The following is a 20,074-nucleotide window of genomic DNA, read 5'->3' as shown; positions in this document are numbered from 1 at the left end:
TTCATTATTATTTGAAAAGTGCAGATGCATTTCTAAAGCTGTTGTGATTAAAATTCTAAGGTTTTTGTTCTTTTCAAAAGGCAATTCTGATGAAAATGTTTCAAAAAGACATAGACCTTAGAGCTCTCTGTATTGGCTAATCACATGGAATCCTTGCCGGAATGCTTCATGGAGCTTGTCAGGAATCACAGGTTTTTATAAGACTCTTGTCACCCACTGTTCACTGAGCACCTGCACATCAGACTCACTGTGTTGTCTTGGCCCTCAAAGCATCCACACAGGTGATCTTTAACCCCAGCCTTGAAGGTTTGGATCTTAATAATGGTGAGATCACAAACGCTTCCATGCTGGTTTGAACACCATCAGTTTTTACTGGGGAGAGGGAATTGTTTCTTCAAGCCCTTCCAATATGGCACCATTGCCTTTATGAAAATGGATTTTAATATGATTACAGCATATTAATTAGCATGGACAACCAAAATATTTGGGAAAGCTGATGCAATACTCCCTGCTTTGAACAGAGGCAGCACTGGTGAACTCTGTTCCTGAAGGGAGCTGCAGTTTGCTCTGGCTGGTCATACAGATGTTAAATCCTGGCTGCACCACCTGCACCAAGGCTCTTAAAAAAGTAATGAAGACATTTAAGTGAACATGATCTCACATCCCACCTTTAAATCCTCTGTGCAAGGGTTATGAAGCACTTGACCTGTACTGCTTCAGCTGCTCTGCAGAGCTGCAAGGGCAGGGCACAGGACTTGGGCTTTTCTCTGAGCCACAACGAACATTCTCTGTAGCAGCCCATATTCTACTGGTTTGAAAATTAGGAATCAGATCCTGAAGCGAGAGACAGACCCTTGGTTCAGGAGCAGAGCAGTTGCTTCAGAATTAATTAATTAAGGTAAAAATCAAGAGTTTGATTAACTGTTCAACTCTCAGATTTAATTTGAATAATCTGTAAGTACACAAATAATGATTTTCTGCCTTAGTCTTGAAAATTGTTCTTTTTGACAATTTTGTTTTAAATTATGGCCATGTTTTCAGAAAAATCTCACTGAAGTATCTGCAACTTAAATGCAGGCAAAATCTGCCTGCACACGGTAACTCCATCACACAGAGATTTCACTCTAAAGCTTTTGGTCAACGTTTGAGTAAAAGGCTTTATTTTCTCATATGGTTATCATTCCGAGTAGCATATTTTTGCCCAGGACTGGTGCGTGTTGGCACAGGGCTGTGCCGCCCGTTCCCGCGGTCCGGGAGCCGCTCCCGCAGCTCCGCCGCTGGGTTTCGGCACCGTGACGGGCTCGTTGCCCCGGGCGCTGTGAGCGGGGGCTCGCGGTGTCCCGCCGGAGCTCCCGGAGCGCTCTGCTCTCTCTCCCTGCCCGCAGCGCCCGGGCCGAGCAGCGCGGACAGACACGAGGTGGCGGTGCCGGCGCGTCCGCGGGCAGCGCGAGGTGGGCACGGAGCCACGGCCGCTGCTCCCCCCGTTACAGACCCACAACTAGAGCGGGTGCGCCCGAGCCGCCCCCAGTCCCTCCCCCTCCTACCGTCCCTGCCGGCTCCTGCCCGCGCCAGTCGCCGCTGGGGTGATGGGGATAAAAGCCCGGTCCTGTCCGACAGCCGCGGGCGCCGGGAGCCCCCCCACGCCGGGCTCTCCCGCCCTGCCCGCCCGCATCACCGGCTGAGACCCTCGCGGGGCTGCGCGGAGCCAGGACAGGCACGTTGTGGAGGGGCAGGGACGGGCGCTGCCGGCCGAGGGGACGGAGCGGGGCGGGGACTTCATCCCAACTCGAGCGGAGCGGGCGGCGGCGGCGGCCACGGACCCGGCACGGCTGCGACTGGCGCTGTCCGCGGTGCTGCTGCTGCCCGCGGTGCCCGGCCGTGTCCGGCTCTGACCCGGCTGTGCCCGGCCGTGCGTGGTTCTGCCCGGCTCTGCCCGCTCCCGGCGCGGGACGCGGGCGCCCATCCCGGCCCGACTCCTTTAAGATGATGCAATCGGCATCGCCCTCCGCGCTCCCGGCCCGCTGAGCGGAGCGGCTCGGAGCGGCGCAGCGGGGCGGAGCGGAGCGGCGCGGGGCGGCCCCGGCGGTCCCGGCGGGCCATGGCGGTGCCGCCGACCGCGCTGCCCGCCTCGCTGCCGCCGCGGGAGCCGCCGGAGCCCGGCAGTCCCTAGCGCAGGCTGCGGGCTTTCTGCAAGTCATCGGGGCCGGCGGACGCGCCCCGCGCTGCCCTCCCGTTCCCCCCTCCCAGAGCATCTACTCGGGAATTTTTCGTTTTGTTTATTTATTTATTTGTTTGTTTATTTTCCTCCCCCGTGCTGTATGCACTGGTTTTCCTCGTCACCCGCCATGGTTAACTTCCCTGTGACTCGGTTTAACTCTTGAGATCTACGTGGATGTTGCTAAGAGCACTTCTCTTGCCTTTGCTGTCCCTTGCTGGGATCGGATTCACACTACCCGGACCCTCGTGTGCCTGTATGTGTGTTCTGAGTGTCTTGACATTTGGGTTCCTTTACAAGAGCTATGCATTAATTGTAACCAAGGTAAGACTCCCTGTTTTTGTTCCCTCATGAGCATGTCTAATTTAAACGTTTCTTTAAAGATGAAGTATGCATTTTCTTTTAAACAGTGGAGTCATATATAGCCCTTCCATTGATGAATACTTGTGAAAAAGAAGCACAGAACTTGCAAAAAAAGAGATCTATTTAGCAGGAGATCTAGCTTGGCTCTACAAACTGCTCTGCTTTGCTCTGTTACAGCTGCTATGATGCTTACAAGAGTAATTTGTGTCTTATTTTGTTTTCCCTTTCGACAGACCTGTGAGTGACCATAGGCTTGTCTTGACCTTGATTTTGATGGCTTTGTTGGAAGATCTAATGATGTGATTGCGTTTCATGAGGTGATTGCTCTCCAGTCTCCGTGGCTCAGGATATAAAACGCTTCTGCCACACTGTCACTCATGGACAACTCAGATTTTTTTTTAAGCAAACCTTTTGGCTATCATTATTTTCTCACTTCTCCTTTCCCCGCTGTTTCTCCTTAATGCTGGGAGCCTTATTCTACCCTCTGATGTGATTGATAGTCCTGCTGCTTTGTGCTGCTGATTTCTGGTTTAAAGTACAATGGCTCTAAGTGGCAACTGCAGGACTTACCTTCCTCCTCGGGAGCAGGGGACTGGACTGCACTCCTTCCCAGAGGTAGTGGAGCTCAACGTGGGCGGCCAGGTTTACTTCACTCGCCACTCCACCTTGGTTGGCACCCCTCACTCCCTGCTGTGGAAAATGTTCACCCCAAAGAGAGACACAGCCAACGATCTGGCTAAGGACTCCAAGGGAAGATTCTTCATTGACAGAGATGGTTTCCTTTTCCGCTATATTCTGGACTATCTCAGGGACAAGCAAGTGGTTCTGCCCGACCACTTCCCAGAGAAGGGAAGGCTCAAGAGGGAGGCTGAGTACTTCCAGCTCCCGGACTTAGTCAAACTCCTGACTCCTGATGACAACAAGCAAAGCCCTGATGATTACTGCCACAGTGACTACGAAGAGGTCTCCCAAGGCAGTGACACGAGAATATGCCCACCCTCATCGCTCTTACCATCGGATCGGAAGTGGGGATTCATTACCATCGGGTACCGGGGGTCGTGCACTATTGGCAGGGAGAGCCAAGCAGATGCCAAATTCAGGAGAGTCCCAAGGATTTTGGTTTGTGGAAGGATTGCTCTGGTCAAAGAGGTCTTTGGAGAAAGTTTGAATGAAAGCAGAGACCCAGACAGGGCTCCAGAAAGGTACACCTCCAGGTTTTATCTCAAGTTCAAGCACCTGGAGAGGGCTTTCGACATGTTGTCCGAGTGTGGATTCCACATGGTGGCCTGTAACTCCTCAGTGACAGCTTCCTTCGTCAACCAGTACACAGACGACAAGGTCTGGTCCAGCTACACTGAATATGTCTTCTACCGTAAGTACAAGATGTTTCGGAGGGAAATGTAACTCCCTGCTTTAAGCTGCTCTCTTCCGTTGCCCGTACAATTCCCAGGGCACAACGAGTGCCTATTGCCTTGTGTCTGCTGCAGACTACGGCTTTATTTAGATCTGGGGGGATACATTTCAGTTTAATCTTTGGAAATGCAAACCAGGGCTGAGCTCAGCGGGTTGGCCTTGGCTAGGTGGCAGCACAGACTGCCGAAAGCGCCCCTTCCGCGTGCCTGGAGGATGTGGTGCCTCTAGCTGTGTAAATCAGCCAGCTGAGTGCCTTGCACACTTCCCGGGATGTGTGGGACACAAGATAAGCCTTGCAAACACGCTGTGGAATTAATTACAGAAAATCTTCAAATGGGTTTCGCTTTACAAAGGTAATAACAGCTTGATAATTGTCAAGCACAGTCAGCCAAGCCATCTGTCATCAGACCTGACACACTTCCACACAGGGAAGGGAAAACGCAATCCCCGTTCCTCTGGCCGCGTTTCAGCGGGGCCTCCTTGGAGCCAGCTGCTGTGCTCTGAAATGGGGGCTCAGTGCACAGAGGGGCAGGGTGCTGTACCTTGTTATGCAACATGCTTGTGGAAAACCCAGCTGTCCTCATCCATGAGGAGTGTGTGCCCTGCTTCCTGCAGTCACATCAGACCGCACTCTGCTGTGCTGATTTGAGCCGGTAGCGCTGCTGGGCTCATTAACTTCCTAAGCCGATACTCAGGTAGAGGCTGGTTACCATTGGTAACATGAGGGTAATTTTGATTCTATAAGTCTGTATCAGAAAATCATTCCACAACTGCTGTGCTTAAATATTTGAGAGGTTTATGAGGCTATTTTCCTCCATGTTCGTTCGAGGAGGGTGAAGGATGGAACAATTCCCCAGTCTGTCCGTAGAAATGGGGCTTTATCCAGCTGCTGCTTTGGCTAGTGGCCTTGGGAGAGGGATAGAGGGATAACGCTTGGTTGGCAGAGCTGCCGTGCTGGGTGTGGTGCTCACAGTTGACAGGCTCGAGGCGTGGGGAGCTGACAAAAGTTTTAGATGTAAGATGTATCAGGAAGTGAACAGTTTGGATGTAATTCCGTGGATTCAGCACACATCTACTCTTGTGTGGGGCTCAACAGGCAGACCTAATCTGCTTATGTAATGAAGCTTAAGTTAGCATCCTGAAAAGCCATCTGGGTTTTTGACATCCATAGATTTACTTAAAATTAGTTTTCTATCTGGATTTCTTAGCAAAATTGTTCTAAGGTCATGGATCCGCTTATATTCCGACAGGGATGGATGATTTATGTTATTAGGCAGCTTCTGCTTGAAACTCATACAAGTTCTAGGAGGAGAACTAATGTAGTTAAAGGAATGGATTAAAATAAATTGTGTTTGCATTTATATTTCAAATCAGAAAAAAAAATATACATTCCATATAAGCACAATGAAGAGAGGATGAACATGGGTTTTGCCTGAATTAGCAAACACAGACTCCTGACTTTCACGTTACTCAAATTTTTATTTTCAGGGGTTTCTGTCACTGCTTCCACAGCACTACAGCCACGGTTAGGGACCTTAGAAATTGTGGAGAGTGAAAGTCTATAGCAGGCATCACGAAATCTTCTCTCACCAGTGCAGAGAAAGCCCAATCCAATTAAAGTTCCTGGAAAGACTCTTACCCAGTTCAATAGGCTTTGCATTTGGTTCCTATAAGTTTTGTGGATTTTTGACACTGATACAGTTTCAGAGATGGATTTTTCCAAGGGCCTTTTCCTAGATGAAATCTAAAGCCATGGCCATGATGCCAAATCAGTCTCTCTTATCTCAATCCGAATGGTTCTGTTATGCTCTGAACCATTTGCTGCTGTGAAGGAGCCACGGGTGGGCTGCAGGGGTTCTCCAGCCACATGCTCAGGTCTGGTTGCAGCCAGTCCCCCTAAGAGCAGGCACAGAATTCACCTGGAGCAAAAGAACCCCATTTCCAAATTTTCCAAAATAATTCCATTCTGAATTTCCCAAAACCATTTAATTTGAAACTTTGAGGACCAGTAAAATTGACATCTGGCTTTCTGGTGGAACATGACATCTCCTCTGCAGCTGCTTAGCCATAGTTATTTATTTAGAAGCTGCCAACTGTGCCTATATGAGCATTAATTCATCAAGATGTTGTGATCAGGTTAATGGGCCTAAACCTGGGAGGTGTCTAACACCACTGGTGAGGCAAAGGCAGAGGTGGTCTTTGCAGAGCCGCTTAGCAGCTCCTGTGAAAGGCCCATCGGAGGGACTCTTCCCAGCTGGGAATTAGTTCCAAAGATGGAAGAATAGAGGGAGGAATATTTTTTTGATACACCAAATACATTGTATTCTCCAAATACCACTCAGAAGGTAAAGGCTGATGTGAAGACAAAGAACATTCTTCATGTGCAAATTCATCTGAAAGGAGCTCACACGGGCCAGAGAGGGTGTGAGCCGAGCAGCCTCTCACATGGGTACAGTGTGTGCTGTTAAAGTACTGTACCATCAATATTGCATGAGGTTTTCTCCCTGTGTTCAAATTTAGGTTCTATTAAGGCTAATGGGAGATGCCTGTTCCCCATGGAGGAGGCTTTCCCGAAATGCAGAACATGTCCAGCACGACCTACAGCTATTTGCTGATTCGTGGCAGGACGGGCTCAGAGCAGTGCTGGGGATGACGGTGCAGTCCTCGGGGCACAGCTGGGCTGCACTCCAGCTCCAAATAGGCCGAGGCACAGAAGGGTTTGGAGACAGGCTGGGATGGTCCATTAGAGCTGTCACAGAATGGTTCTGTGGCACTCAGCTCCTGCAGGGTCGGGGGGCAGGAGGCACAGCCAGGCTCGTGCTCGCAGGGCGGCTGAGGGGAGGAAAGGAGCTGAGGGTCTGCTGATGCAGATTTTTTTCCCCTCCAGTTTCTCTTATATCAAAGATGTTTCCTTAAATTTTATACTGGCTAAAGTTGGATTTCTGACCTGAGCTATTTTGTTCCCCTCCTGCTGTTGTTTTGATGATCTTAAAGTAAAACCTTATCTCCAACACTCTAATTTTTGAAGAAGGTGAATAACCTGGTTTTGGATCTTCATTTTTACCTGTTTTCAGCCTTTACAATGGGATGAAACAAAAGTGTGCACTTGAATATTTGGTGTTGGGGGTGGGTGGTGTTACAGCATATGGGCTGGCTCAGCCCTTTGTAGCCTGGCCCTGTTCCTGTGGCAACATCACTCTCTTTTCCACCATAACCCACAAAACAGCTCTTTTTGCCTCCTTCCAGTCTTGCAGCACTGCCAGTAATGGGGATGACAGTCCTGCACGTGGGTGCTGGGACTGCCAGGAGAGCAAAATAACAGGTTGGAAAGGGAGAAGGCTTGAGCTTCTGACAGCAGCTCAGTGACACGGCGGGCTGTGTCTGTTTGTCTGCGGAGTGACTGGGACTGAGTGACGCAGCAGAAGGATGGGATGGGATGGGATGGGATGGGATGGGATGGGATGGGATGGGATGGGATGGGATGGGATGGGATGGGATGGGATGGGGAAAAATTGTGTGACAGCCCTGACTGCATATGGCTATTGCTCCAACACCCTGACGACATGTCCTTTCTCTCCCTGAGAATGCAATGGGCTTTCTGAGCAGCTCACAGTACAGAGGGGAGATCTTGGCTCCTCTATTTCACATAAACCCCCTTGCTTTGCTTGGGAGAAGCCTGGCCTCTGCTCAGCTGGGGCAACATGGCCGGGAAGGGGAGATTGCTGGGCAGAGGAGCAGATACAGAAGGAGTACAGATGGAGGGAAAGGAAAGAAAATTGCACAATCTGGAGAGGACAAACTAGGGACAAGGTGAGGGTACTTACAAGGCTACCAAGATAGAGTGAGGGGGAATTTGTTAGATATGTCAGCCCTCAGTGCAATCCAAATGTTTTCCCGCAACAAGCAGGTGGAGAAGGGTTGGCAAAAGCTCCTTCAAGTTCCTAAGCAGCAAGGAATACAGGGATGTAGACAGACAACTCCTCCTGCCCCTCCTAGGGCTGTGCTTCAAAGTCTGAGCAGGCACAACAAAATTAGGACAGCCAGTCTGATGGGGAAGCCTTGCCTTGCACTGGCCACTTCACACCTGCACATGGGGAGCAGCTCAAGCACCTGCAGATGTGCAAAGGAAGTCATAAGATTTTCTGGCACTGTAGCTCTGAGCGCCAAAATTGAATTAATAATGCTCTTGCTCCTGAAGGATGTATGCTGGCTTCTCTTGCTGCAGGGACAGCTGTAAATGTTGTAAATGCCTCACCTTGCTCTGTGGAGAAAGTGGTGGCTGGTTGTGCTTTGCAGCTGCTGGTAGGAAGTTGGTGTGCAGAGATGTGTGTGAAGTAGGTTTCAGATTATCCTGGGATAAACAGGTGAATCCTCTGGGGTGGGGATGTGCAGGAGGAAGGAGAAATGCCGAGTGATACCCTCTGTGAATGCCCTGGTGCCCATCTGTTGGACACATCTCTGGAATAATCCTGGTGTCTGTTAGACAAGATGATCCATTTGGGATTACTGCAGCCAGCTGGGACCTGTCACTGTGCATGTGTGAACAGAACTAAAGGATCCCATACTGATGTGCCTACCACTGACTCATAAATTCATTGCGTGGCAGAAATTTGACTAACAAAACGAACACTCTTGCACAGTGACACCCACAGCTGTGCTGTCAAATGGGTTAGATGTGGGAGAGGAACATCATCCATTTCCCCTCTCTTTAAACTGATACTGTCATATGATCTAGTAGTTGCTTCTGTCTGGTTTTATATCAGTGAAGATCAAAATGACCCAAAAGCAAGCAAAATGAAGTCAAATCCAATGAATAATACAAGCTTCCACCCTGCTGATAGGAGGTGTTTCTGTTTCCAGGTAATTACTCTCATCATCGATGCCTCTGGTCCCTCTTGCCAAGCCAAACTCTTACAGGATGATCATCTGCAGGTGGTGGGGCTGTAGCCAGCCAAGTCTGTTAGTATATCCATGTCAGAAGGACCTTGCTCCGAGCTTTTTTGGTCAGACTTGAGTTGATTTTTTCCCAATTTGTCATGGCAGACTGAAAAGCCTGCAGAGTTGCTGATTAGAGTTATTCCATAGATGAAAAATTCTGTTATTTAATGGAAACCACTAGTGTCAAATCTGATTGTCAGATTAGGCCAAGCATCTCCAGCTCAATGGGAAATGGAAGCAAAACTTGGTAAAAAGGTTGACTGGATATAGGACTTGGAGTTCATTCTGATAGTGTATGAAAAGTGATGTAGAAGAACCAGGAAGAATGGCTTTTGAGCCCTGACCTTTGTCTCTACCCAGCATTCATGGCACAGCTTGTTACCTCCTGACCCATTGGATATGATCTTCATTGACTGCAATGTTTGAGATGGACATTAGCAAGATCATGCAGATCTGTTCCCTCCTGCTCCAAAGCACCTCTTAGTGATAGGAATTCTCCCTCTGTCCCAACAGCTGCGCAGCAGCCAGGCAGGTTCCTTGCCAAGGACAATCCTTATCCCTTTGACTCCTGTCCCTGGAGGTCTCTGCGGTGGATGCAGCACGTAAATCAGCACGGCCCAAAGAGATGTTGAGTGGGCTGTGATCTGGTGTTTGTGTCTTTCCTCGGTTTCCAAGGTCTCAGGAGGTCTGTGTGCCAGGAGGCAGTGGAAATACTCCCCTAGGGTTGGGTGGAGTGAGGGCCTGGCCACAGGGACAGGCTGTGGGCATGTCCTGGCCACCCCCAGCCACCACTACAGCTCTGCAGGACCACTGACAGAGCCTCTCCTGTGGCACTTTGCTGCTGCTGCTGCTCTGTGATCCAGAAAAACACTGTAATGACTAAAGGATTAACCAAGGAGGGCTGGCATTTAGGGGAGGAAAAAAAAAAATCAATGTATTTTAAACTGCAGTCTCGAGCTGGCTCTTGGCCAGGAACAGCGCACACGAGGTCCCACAGCACCATTTCGGGAGGCTGATCAGAGGAGGGGTTTACTGTAATAACAGTAGATGTGTGCCAGAGAGGAGGTGTGGAAATAAGGAATGCCTGGTTTGCTGCCCTGGGACAGCAGAATCCCAGGTGGAAGTGTCCCAGTGTCCCTGGGCTATGGCTGCGGAGCAGCAAGGAATGGCTCCCGCCAGCCACTTTCTGCAACTTCCTTCAGCCTGGTCAGGTCTGGCCTTTTCCAAAATTTACTGAAATGTTGATGTGTTTCTTAGGAAAGCAGAATCAGAAAGAGCAAAGAAGTGTAAACAAGAAAACACAACTCAGATATTTGCCATTCAGTGAATACCAGGAACATATTGTGCACACAGACAAACACTTCCTTGCAGCAGGTTGGTTTTTTTTCTGTCCAGCCATCCTGGATTTGTTTAATTTCATAACCACAATATTTTCTCAGTTTCTTCTCTCATTTTTTTTCAGCTTTTCAAGTTCAAGGCTAACATGCAGTAAATATGGAGACATGAAGCAAAATCTAAATTACTTCTTTGCAAACAGAAAGAGTAACTCTTTTTCCCCTGAAACTTGCTCAAAATTGTATTTCTTGTAAAGGAAGAAAATAGACTGTAGTGAGTTATACTTGGTGGAACTGCTTTAAGGTTGCTCAGGTGTAATGCTGACTGAGCTGGCCAGGTCAAAGAATCCTGCAGGAGTGATTCCCCTGCTACTTTCAGACATGCTAAAGTCAGTTCTGGAACACAGTCAAACCTTGCTGCCATTACTGGGCCTCCTAATGTTAACCCAACTATTTAGGGAAGAGTGGAGTTCAAGCTCCAAATCTGATGGTGCAAGGAAGTGTGGTATGTGGATGGTTTGTGAAGTGCTGAACACTGGAATGCCTCTTGAGTTCTTAAAGGGTTGGGTCTGATTGACTAATGTGCCATATAAAAGCTAAGGTGATGTGGCTGTTCCTGGCTCAGTGCAGGAGCCTGGTGGCCTGGTTATTCCTGGGCTAATGGCCCTGAGTAAAGCCTTCCCATGAACCCTGGATTTATGGAGAGGGACATTTTGTAGTAGTGTAGTGCTGTAGTGACAGGACAAGGGAGAACTGCTCCATGCTGACAGAAAGTAGATTTAGATTAGATATTAGGAAAAAAAATTCTTCCCTGTGAGGGTGGTGAGGCCCTGGCACAGGTTGCCCAGAGAAGTTATGGCTGCCTCATCCCTGGAAATGTTCAAGGCCACATTGGACAGGGCTTGGAGCATCCTGCTCTAGTGAAAGAGAGGTGGAATGAGATGAGCTTTAAGGTCCCTTCCAACTCAAACCATTCTGTGACTCTCTGATTCTATGACTTGTCTTCTGGAATGAAAGTCCCTTGGCTTTATCTTTGCTAGTAGGATATGAGTAAATAAAATAGGGAATGAACATCAGAGAACTGTGTGGGCTGTTTTCCTTAGTTGTTCCACATTAGCTTGTTAAATTAGTTATCTAATAATGTTTAAAGGAAAACTCTGGAGTTGTGAGGATAGTTTTTGTTATTTCAGTAGCTGGAACAAGCTTTGTTGAAATACCCATAAATATAAACTGGTCAATTGGAGTGTGCTGCTGGTGACCCCTTTGTATCGACTCTCATTCATACCCTTTCAGTCCATGAGCTGGTTCATACATCACTAGCGTTACAGATTTTCCAGCACTGCTTCTGGATCTACTAACAAAGTGATTAATGATTTCTAGGAGCTCATTGATTAGCTGCTAAGGCAGCTAAATAATTCCTCTACCAAAAAATACAGTGAGAACTGTGGCCATCCTGCTTTGCAATCCATCCTGAAAGTCCTGCTGCTGTGATGCTGCTCGGCACTGGGGCTGCATCGCAGCAGCAGCAGGTTGGATCCAGCAGCTTTAGATTTCTCCTTTAAATCGCTTATGTCTCTCAGTTTTCCTTCTCTGAGATGATCTGACACACATAATTCCTGCCACAAATTTTGTAGTTTATCCTGTGTGTCGGTGAAACTCGTAGGCTTTGATAAGGCACCATATTTGATGGTAATTGTTTCATCATGGATGTTCTGAGCAGTTCTGTAGAAAGGACTCGCCTGATTTTGTGGGGGTTTTTTGGGTTTGTTTTCTTTTGGTTTTTTGCTTACAATTCCTTCATTTCTGGCACGTTGTGGGATTCTTGAGATTGTCTCCTGCATGGTCAGGAGTTGGATTTTGATAATCTTTGTGGATCCCTTCCAACTCAAGATATTCTGTGATTCTACAAGAACCTTTAAGTCAGCCTATGAAAATCTCCACAGCTGTGCTCCAGCACAGGGCTCTGGAGTGTGTTGGAAAGTGACTACAACATCCCCAAACATTTAATTCCAAACAGGAAAATGAACCTGAGCTTTAGTTTGCGTTCCTATAAGAGCAAAACTAGTTTGGAGGGAGCAGCAGCCCAGGAGACATTCTCATCCTCACTCTGAGCTGGGACTGCAGCTGGCAACTGCTGTGTGCTGCTCTCCGAGCTTTAGGCTTTGGACAGGGCCTGAGAACCAAATTTAAAGAAAAAACTCTCTCTCTGCATATTTTGGAGGAGACTTATTTCAAGACTTCAGATTGAATTTCCATCAAACTGAATCAGAGTGTATTTTTACAGCGGAATTAAATCAGGCTGAAATAGAACCCAGTGGAACATGCTGATTTTGACTGAATTTTGCACTTCAAATATTCTCAAAGCCAAAAACTCTGAGCAAAGCTTGAGTGAGCAAAAAACAGAGAGGAGCTTGGAAAATAGTTTGTGCTCCTACGAAGGGAATTTCACTGGGTTTTTCTCAGCTCAGAGTTTTCGCTGGTAGTGAGGGCAAGTCCAACAGTGGTCCCATGAAGGATCCCCAGAGGGATCGCAGAAGCTGATCCTGAGGCAGGGAGGTGAACATGACTTCTTACTCTTTGCATGCTCCTACAGAACTGTGGTTTTTGACCACCGGTCACACTAAATATACCACCTGCATCCGTAATGTTCAATTTGAACAGAATTTTCTCTCTCGGTGCCTTTGCCTCGGTGTGTTGTCATATGGAGACTGAGCGTAGGCACCAGACCAGAAGCCTGGGGCCACTGAAAACACTGAGATGTTTCACCAAAGATCTCAAACCTCCTCATTCTAACATGCTAAAATCAATAGGGAGGAATTTGAGGAGCTGCTGATTGTTTTAAAAGTGTGTTAGCTTTGGTTTTCTTCCATTTTGTCTTCTAGTAGGTGATCATCAGTCAGTGCAGGGAGCTGGTCCTCAAGAGGTTGCCTGGTGCTTTTGCTTTGGTTTCATGTTGCAGCATAATTGTGGGAGAAAAAAAATGACCACTGTCCTCCTGCAGAATTACGGAGGAAATTTTGTTTCTGAATTAATGGCCCAATCATGGACAGTGATAATATAATTTTTATGCATAAATAATACTATTTATTAAATTATTTATTACCTTTATTGTTAATGTTATATTTATAGGCAGAAGAGTAGTTATGAAGAGCTCAGGTTAAGGACAGAAGCCGAGCCCAGCAGAGCTGCACCAGCTCCCAGAGCTGTAGATCTGGCCAAGCATTTCTGGAGCTGTGCTGCTGCTTTTCCTGGCAGTGTGTGCTCCTATGGGGACTGGCTAATTAGGAAGGGTTGCTGTAGAAGATATCCCATTGTGTGACACAGAGAATATATTTAATGTACTTTATTTAAGTACAGCTGTGCTTCCTTGAGAGGTCACTGTTGGAAATATGTTGCTGACAACTTTTGGAAGTTGGGCTCATTTTGTTTCGTGAGTTTGACTGTGGCATTTTATAGCCTGCTCTTCTCTGACTGAGTTATCTCTCTCCCATTCCTGCCAGAACTGGATAGAATGACTTTCTCTAATCCTGCCATCATGTCTTGAACCACAGACTTGTAGTTAGAGAGATTTTGTACCCATGGCTCATATAAATTCTCTCCTTCCCTTGGTCACTGTTTATAACCCAAACCACGTGTAGCCCAAGGGTGCCTTCACTTCCCCTCATGAAGCCACAGTTACTAAGACACAAAACTTCTGTTTTCTAGCTAGGAGAAGAGCAGTTTCTAGGTATTCTTGATTTCATTCATTTGGGAGCATTCAAGAGAATAAACCTTCTATTCTCTCAAGTCAATGCACTCATATTACGTGAGGATTAAATCATTCCCTTCCTCCGTGCAGAGTCTGCAGATAGAAAGCTGCTATACCTTACCTTGCATAGAGAAAGAATATTTAAATAAGGATGTTGATAAAAATGCTTTCACTGGTAAAGACATCATTAAAGAATCCGCTGTTTTAAAGTCCTGTAAGAGAAGGCAGAAGTCAAGAGGTACCATTTCTTGCAGAGGAATTGAAAAGTTCATTAAAGTTTGGTCTGTGGGAAGAATTTCCACAGCTCAGTGACATCTCCAGTGCTGGGGAGAGCCCAGGTCCCAGACCTAGTGGAGGTCACTGATGGGTAGGATCAAACCTTGCTCTAATTTACTTCCATTTCTAAATCTTCAAAATATTTGGCTTGTAGCTAGGAAGCACCACTGTACACTTTATACAAGTTTTCTGGGTTTAAGAAGTTTTAAAACCTTTCCTGTGCTGAAATTAAAAGGACTGGAGCTGATCCATTTGAAACTCTCAATAATTGCATCCCTTTCTCTCCACCAGCAGCCCACGTGTCCCCAATCAGGCTGGAACAAGGCAGGTGGCATGTCGGCAGCCAGGCCCTGCTCATGTGGGCAGGATGACAGATTTACCCACCTCTCCCTGTTCCAAGAGATAAACCGAGGGATTCAGACCTGGCTCAGACTGGGCTGTTCCCTTCCATGGGATGATTCCCATCCCTGTGACTGGCTGTGCCCAAATAAATTCGCTGCAATAGCACAGGGGTTTGAGTTTGTGTAGTCACAATCCAGTAACAACAGATTTGGGATCAAACCAAGTCTGGATGCAAACAGGCAAAAGCCCCAGCTCCCACAGCATCCATGGCTGCTGGCAGCAGAACAGCTTTTGGTTCACTTGAAAATTGCTTTTCCAGCTTTTGCTCATGGCTTTGGTTCAAACACCATCATAATTTCAGCCTGGAGAAGAGGAGGCTTTGTGGTCACCTAATTGTGGCCTTCCAGTACCTGAAAGGAGCCTACAGGAAAGATTGAGAGAGATTACAGGGGCCTGGAGGGACAGGACAAGAGAGTAGGTTTAGATGAGACATTAGAAAAAAAAATTCTTGGCTGTGAAGGTGGTGAGGCCCTGGCACAGATTGCCTGGAGAAGCTGTGGCTGCCCCATCCCTGGAAGTGTCCAGTGCCAGGTTGGATGGGGCTTGGATCAACCTGGGATAGTAGAAGGCATCTCTGCCCACGGCAGGAGGGTGGAATTAGATGAGCTTTAAGGTCCCTTCCAACACCAACCGTTCTATTGTTCTATGATTCTGTGATACTTAAGCATGTCTAAAGACATTAATAGATTTTTTTTTGGAGGAGACCGTCAACCTACAGACAGCAAGGGAAGAGCAAACCTTCCCCCAAACCGTTTCAAAGCAGTCTCTGCTGTGCTCCTGCTGATGGAAATGCAGTGGAAACCCATCATTCTCTGGAGGAAAGCTAAAAGCTACATGGCAGATAGTAAATAAATAATTGCAGGGAAACATTGCACATAGATTTCTTGGGGAACAGAACTTAATTAAATTTTGTGAACATGCCTACATAGTTCCATTGATCAGGAAAAAATGGATATGTGCTATGTCTGTAAGATTTACTTGCTTGGCTGTGTTTTGCCTTCCTCCCCTCCCTCGGCTTCATTCACTTTATATCCTGCAGTGGTAAGGGAACACATTTCTGGTTTTCTTCCTTGGAGAAATTGATTCTGAGCAGCACAGGACATGATGTATGGTTTGTAACTCTACAATATTGCTAAGCAAAAAGAAATCACTGAAGAAGGCTGTGCAGATATTATATTAATTTCCATTTTAAAATGGATTTTTTCCCACTAGGACCAATAAAAAATATGCAAAGATTTTCAACAGCCTCTCTAGTAATGATTAATTAAAAGATGGAATAAATCTTTCTAGGCTAATTTAGCAAGGTAGGTTTTTTTAGACACTTCACAAGACATATTTTTTGCCACTGAATCCAAGCTTATCCCTGAATTCACTATACCAACCACTCTGGGTCTGGCTGCGATCTCAGTGTCTGTTTGTTATCACAAACAGAAGTCAGGAGGTGCTCATGGCTGGTTCCTGGTAGAGGTGCAGAAGGACCAGACAGTCACAGCCACCTCCAGGGCCAACAAAGGGTACCAGGTGGTGCCAGGGGACTTGACCTTCATTGCAGCAGTGATGGATCTCTCCTCTGGAAGGGCTTCCTGGGGCTGTTGGCTCTGCAGGATGGGAAAGGACGCTCTTACTGAGAACAAAATATGAGAACCCAGAGGATTTTTTTTTCTGTTTGTATTTTAGTCTTCAGATGTCCCACCCAAATTCCTGTTGGGGCTGTGAGGGCTCCTGGGGTGCCACTGGTGGCCTGGGCCTGCTTCTCCCACCCCAGGAGCAGAAGCCCCTGGTTTATTTGGCAACAAGCTGGCTCCAGTTCCTTCCCCTCTCATTAGAGCCCAGCCCCAGCAGGTTGGTTGGGAAGTGAGGGGGCTGCTGTCCTTGCTGCAGGATTGTGGTTTGGCATATTGGTGCAGTATTAAAATTTCAATGGAACAGATGGTGTCAGGATTTTAACGTATGCTTCTGAGATGCAGATGGTCCAAGGAGTGAACTTGTACACCAGTTATTTTTATTTTGAACAGGTTAAGAACAAATTACGCTTTGACTATTGTTACTGCTCTGCTCATCATTTCTTCTTTCCCTGTGCATGTGTGTGTTTCTGTGTGTCTGTGCACATGTGCAGGTTTTCTCAGAATCTCTTTTCCATGGACTGCTAGGTTGAAACAGCCCTATTTCTGCCTAAAACTCCTCTCTGTATATATTTAGTTTCCTTCCCAGTGGCCCTTTCATTTCCCCTTGTGCCTGTTGCTGTTCTCTGTGAGATGTGTGGGGTTGCAGACCTGAGCTTTGCAGAAGTGCCTGTGCCATGAGCTCAGCCCAACCTCTTCTGGGAAAACTGTCCCTGTCCCCAGGGTGAGCAGGTCCTGCACCAGGCTCATGGGGAGACAGCCACTCGCTCCCAAACCTCCTGTGGCTCTGAATCCCGACACAGGGACTGTACACCTGGTGGGACTAAAGATGGCCAGGCAGGATTCTGGTCTTGGTTGCATTGGAATAAACCCAGGTTGACCCCACTTTTATGCCAGTAAGGATCTGATTATCTAACCCTATTGTGAAACACGGGGTAGTATTTTTGTCATAATTCATAAGCTTAATCTTTTATAGAAAGAAAATACATCTACTGCTACAAATTATTAATGTCCACCTGAATATTTTACACCCACTACACAGCACTAATTTTCCTGCAGAGACACCAATGTTTCACACAAATCACCTGTGCATGTGTTCCATCCTTTCCTCCTGCCCTGTATCAAACCTCAGGGGAGGGACCTGTGAGCATCCCCCGTGTGCCACCCTTGGTTCTGCTTTGGCTCTGTCTCTGCTGGGGCTGCAGTTGGTGGCATCTTCTCAGAGGGGTGAGGTTTGACGTGGCACGTGGAGCTGCCTCTTGCAGGGATGTTTGCTGTGTGCAGCTGATCAGGGGAACCTTGTGCCAGCTTGTGTTGATGTTTAATTTAGAGCCCGATCCAAAAAGCAGGAGAGTCCCAGAGCCTCCTGCATTTGAAACAAGCTGTAGGTGTTTGAGATCTGTAGATTGGGGAAAACAACATTTCCCAGGGGTTAAACCATTGAGTAAGTGTCTGCCCAGCTTACTCCTAACAAGGGAATGTATTGCTGAGGTCTGACTGTGATCAAGTGGCCGGACCAGCAAAAATAAATCTTACTCTGTTCCTGTCCTTGATGCATTTCACATTTACGTCCTGGAGTACCACCTGCAGGGGAGGGTTCCACGAAAGATGGTGCAAACATATGGCACAAGGGCAAAGGCAGCAGTGCAGGTGTGGGTATAATCAGGTTCATTTATTCCTCCCTCGTGCCTGCTGCCATTACTCATTCCTCTCGCATGCAAATGCACAAATCACAAATCTCCCTGCTGAAGCCCACGGTGGTTTAGAAGACTCTGTTCCCATCATTCAAGTGTTGTGGGTCTGGGAATGCAGCACTGAGGGGACAGAGGCAGGGACCTGGTACCCAGGGGCCCCTGAGCCCCAGACCCTCACCCAGGTCCCTCGCTTGCAATTTTTTCTGCTTTTTCAGGAAGTGGTGGAGGATGCAAAAGTTCTGGAGGGTGCAGTGGGGTTGTCTGAGAGCTGCAGGGAGGCTCAGGGATGCTGGACCACATCTCCAAAGGCTGTGAGATGTCCCATCCCCACAGGGCTGCCATGTCCCCTCTTGTTGGGGCGGCCATGCTGATGCAGAAAGGGCTTTTGGGATCCCTTGGAGTGCAAAAAAAATCACCCTCCCACCTATTTCTGATAATTAGTATTTTCCATAATTATCCCGGATAGGATGACATTGACCGAGATGCCCGTGCCATAGCCAGGGGTGTTTTTGCTAATTTGGTTTCCCTCGGAGTACCCAGGAAGGGCAGGCACCGCTGCTGCTCTGCTGAAGTACTAATGGGGACGGGGTGAGTGGGGATGAGTAATGAATATTTCATGGGAAAGCATTACAACACCGTATGTATACGAGAGCAACTGACTCCATCACATCCTGGCAGCTGCCTCCTTGCTTTAGACAGTGTGTTTTGACTCTGTTTACCTGGTGGAGTGCAGCGGTGACAGGAACACACGGTGCTCCCATCCCTGCTGCCACCTTCTCCCTCACAAGCATAAATATTTAAAAGTTTGTCTTGCTGCTTCTGAGGGAGGGGATTATGGAGCTCTGCAATATTAACTTCTTGCACTTTTCACTGTGTTTGAAACATTGTGTTCAAACCCACAGCCCCCTTGATCTGTGGGATGGAAAGGGTCACCCCCTACCCCCAGAGTTCACTGCAGGGATGATCCTGTCTCTCCATCCCCAGTGGAGATCCCCAAGCTGCTGGGGCCTTGGTCTGCCGGCTGCTGGCTGGGTCCTGGCTGCAGGGAGCAGGTTACAGCTTTACAGTTTTCCTTTTCCCTTCTGGGAATTCTGGGGATGGTCCCCCCATGACACATCTCTGTAGGACTGAGTGTGGGTGACTGCTCTGCCGTGTGGGGCTGCTGCTCCCGCTTTTCTCCCCACGGGTGAGCTCTTTCGGAGCTGGCACAGCCTGGTACAGCCTGGCATGGGCTGCTCTATCCTCTCTAACCATGTCCCACGTCCCCTCCACACGCCCACCACCCTCCTGCCCGCTCCCTGCCAGTCATGTCCGTGGGATGGATTATCGACCCACGCAACTCTTCCTTCCCACATGTCACTGCATCTACATCTCAGTGGCTTGAAATCAAACCAGGACTGAAATCAGAGTCAGTACCTCTGCCAAAAAACTCAAAACTGAGTTCCAGTGTCATGTTCCAAGTGTCCATCGTGCTGTTTGGTGACATGAACCATCACCTTGGGGACAGAGAGATTTTCCTGTACCCAGATTTCCTGCACCCAACTCTTCCAGGTTTCTCCACTCCAAGGAGTAATAATAAGCATGTTTCACTATGCCAAGTAAATGGAATAATAAGTAAAATATTAGCTAGAAGGTGTTTGCTGACGACCTCAGTTCCACACTATTTTTTCTTTGCAGACACAGCTTCTACAGACAATGGCTAAAGGACAGATTAAATATTGTTTGAAAAAGTGATCAGAGATTTTGTTTGCAACTGTGCTGTAGCTCTTCTCCAAATATTGGAAGGATTTTAAATTGGTTTGTATTGATAATGGCACTGTAATGCCTTTCTTTGCTTGTACAGATCGTCAGTGGTTTAATGTGCTTATTCCCAAGGGATGCAGTGACTGAAGAGAACAGATTAAGTTAAACCTTAAAGAATATTTCATTGGGGAAAATTGTATTTCCTTTAAAAAGGCTTTGTGTAAGGTTATGAGGCATTGGTCTGTATTTGTTCCTGCAGATGTGTGCAGGGGGCATGGCCAGAGTGTGGTGATCCCTTTTTCTGCCATGGTCCTGGCCGAAATACA

General features: G+C 47.6%; 1 protein-coding gene across 1 annotated transcript in view; it reads left to right on the top strand.

Moving 5' to 3' along the window:
- The first annotated feature begins 1,889 nt into the window (after positions 1 to 1,889).
- KCTD16 (potassium channel tetramerization domain containing 16) overlaps positions 1,890 to 20,074 on the top strand; it is a 71,346-nt gene continuing 53,161 nt past the window's right edge. The window contains exons 1-2 of the mRNA XM_050311946.1: positions 1,890 to 2,539; positions 2,812 to 3,950. Of these exons, the coding sequence (XP_050167903.1) occupies positions 3,119 to 3,950 (832 nt within the window). The 5' untranslated portion in view covers positions 1,890 to 2,539; positions 2,812 to 3,118. The remainder of the gene's footprint in view (positions 2,540 to 2,811; positions 3,951 to 20,074) is intronic.

Source organism: Myiozetetes cayanensis, unplaced genomic scaffold, assembly GCF_022539395.1.
Source record: "Myiozetetes cayanensis isolate MyiCay16 unplaced genomic scaffold, myiCay2020 scf17, whole genome shotgun sequence".
Taxonomy (NCBI): domain Eukaryota; kingdom Metazoa; phylum Chordata; class Aves; order Passeriformes; family Tyrannidae; genus Myiozetetes; species Myiozetetes cayanensis.
The sequence above is the reverse complement of the archived record's forward strand: the minus strand, read 5'-3'. Positions and strand labels throughout refer to the sequence as shown.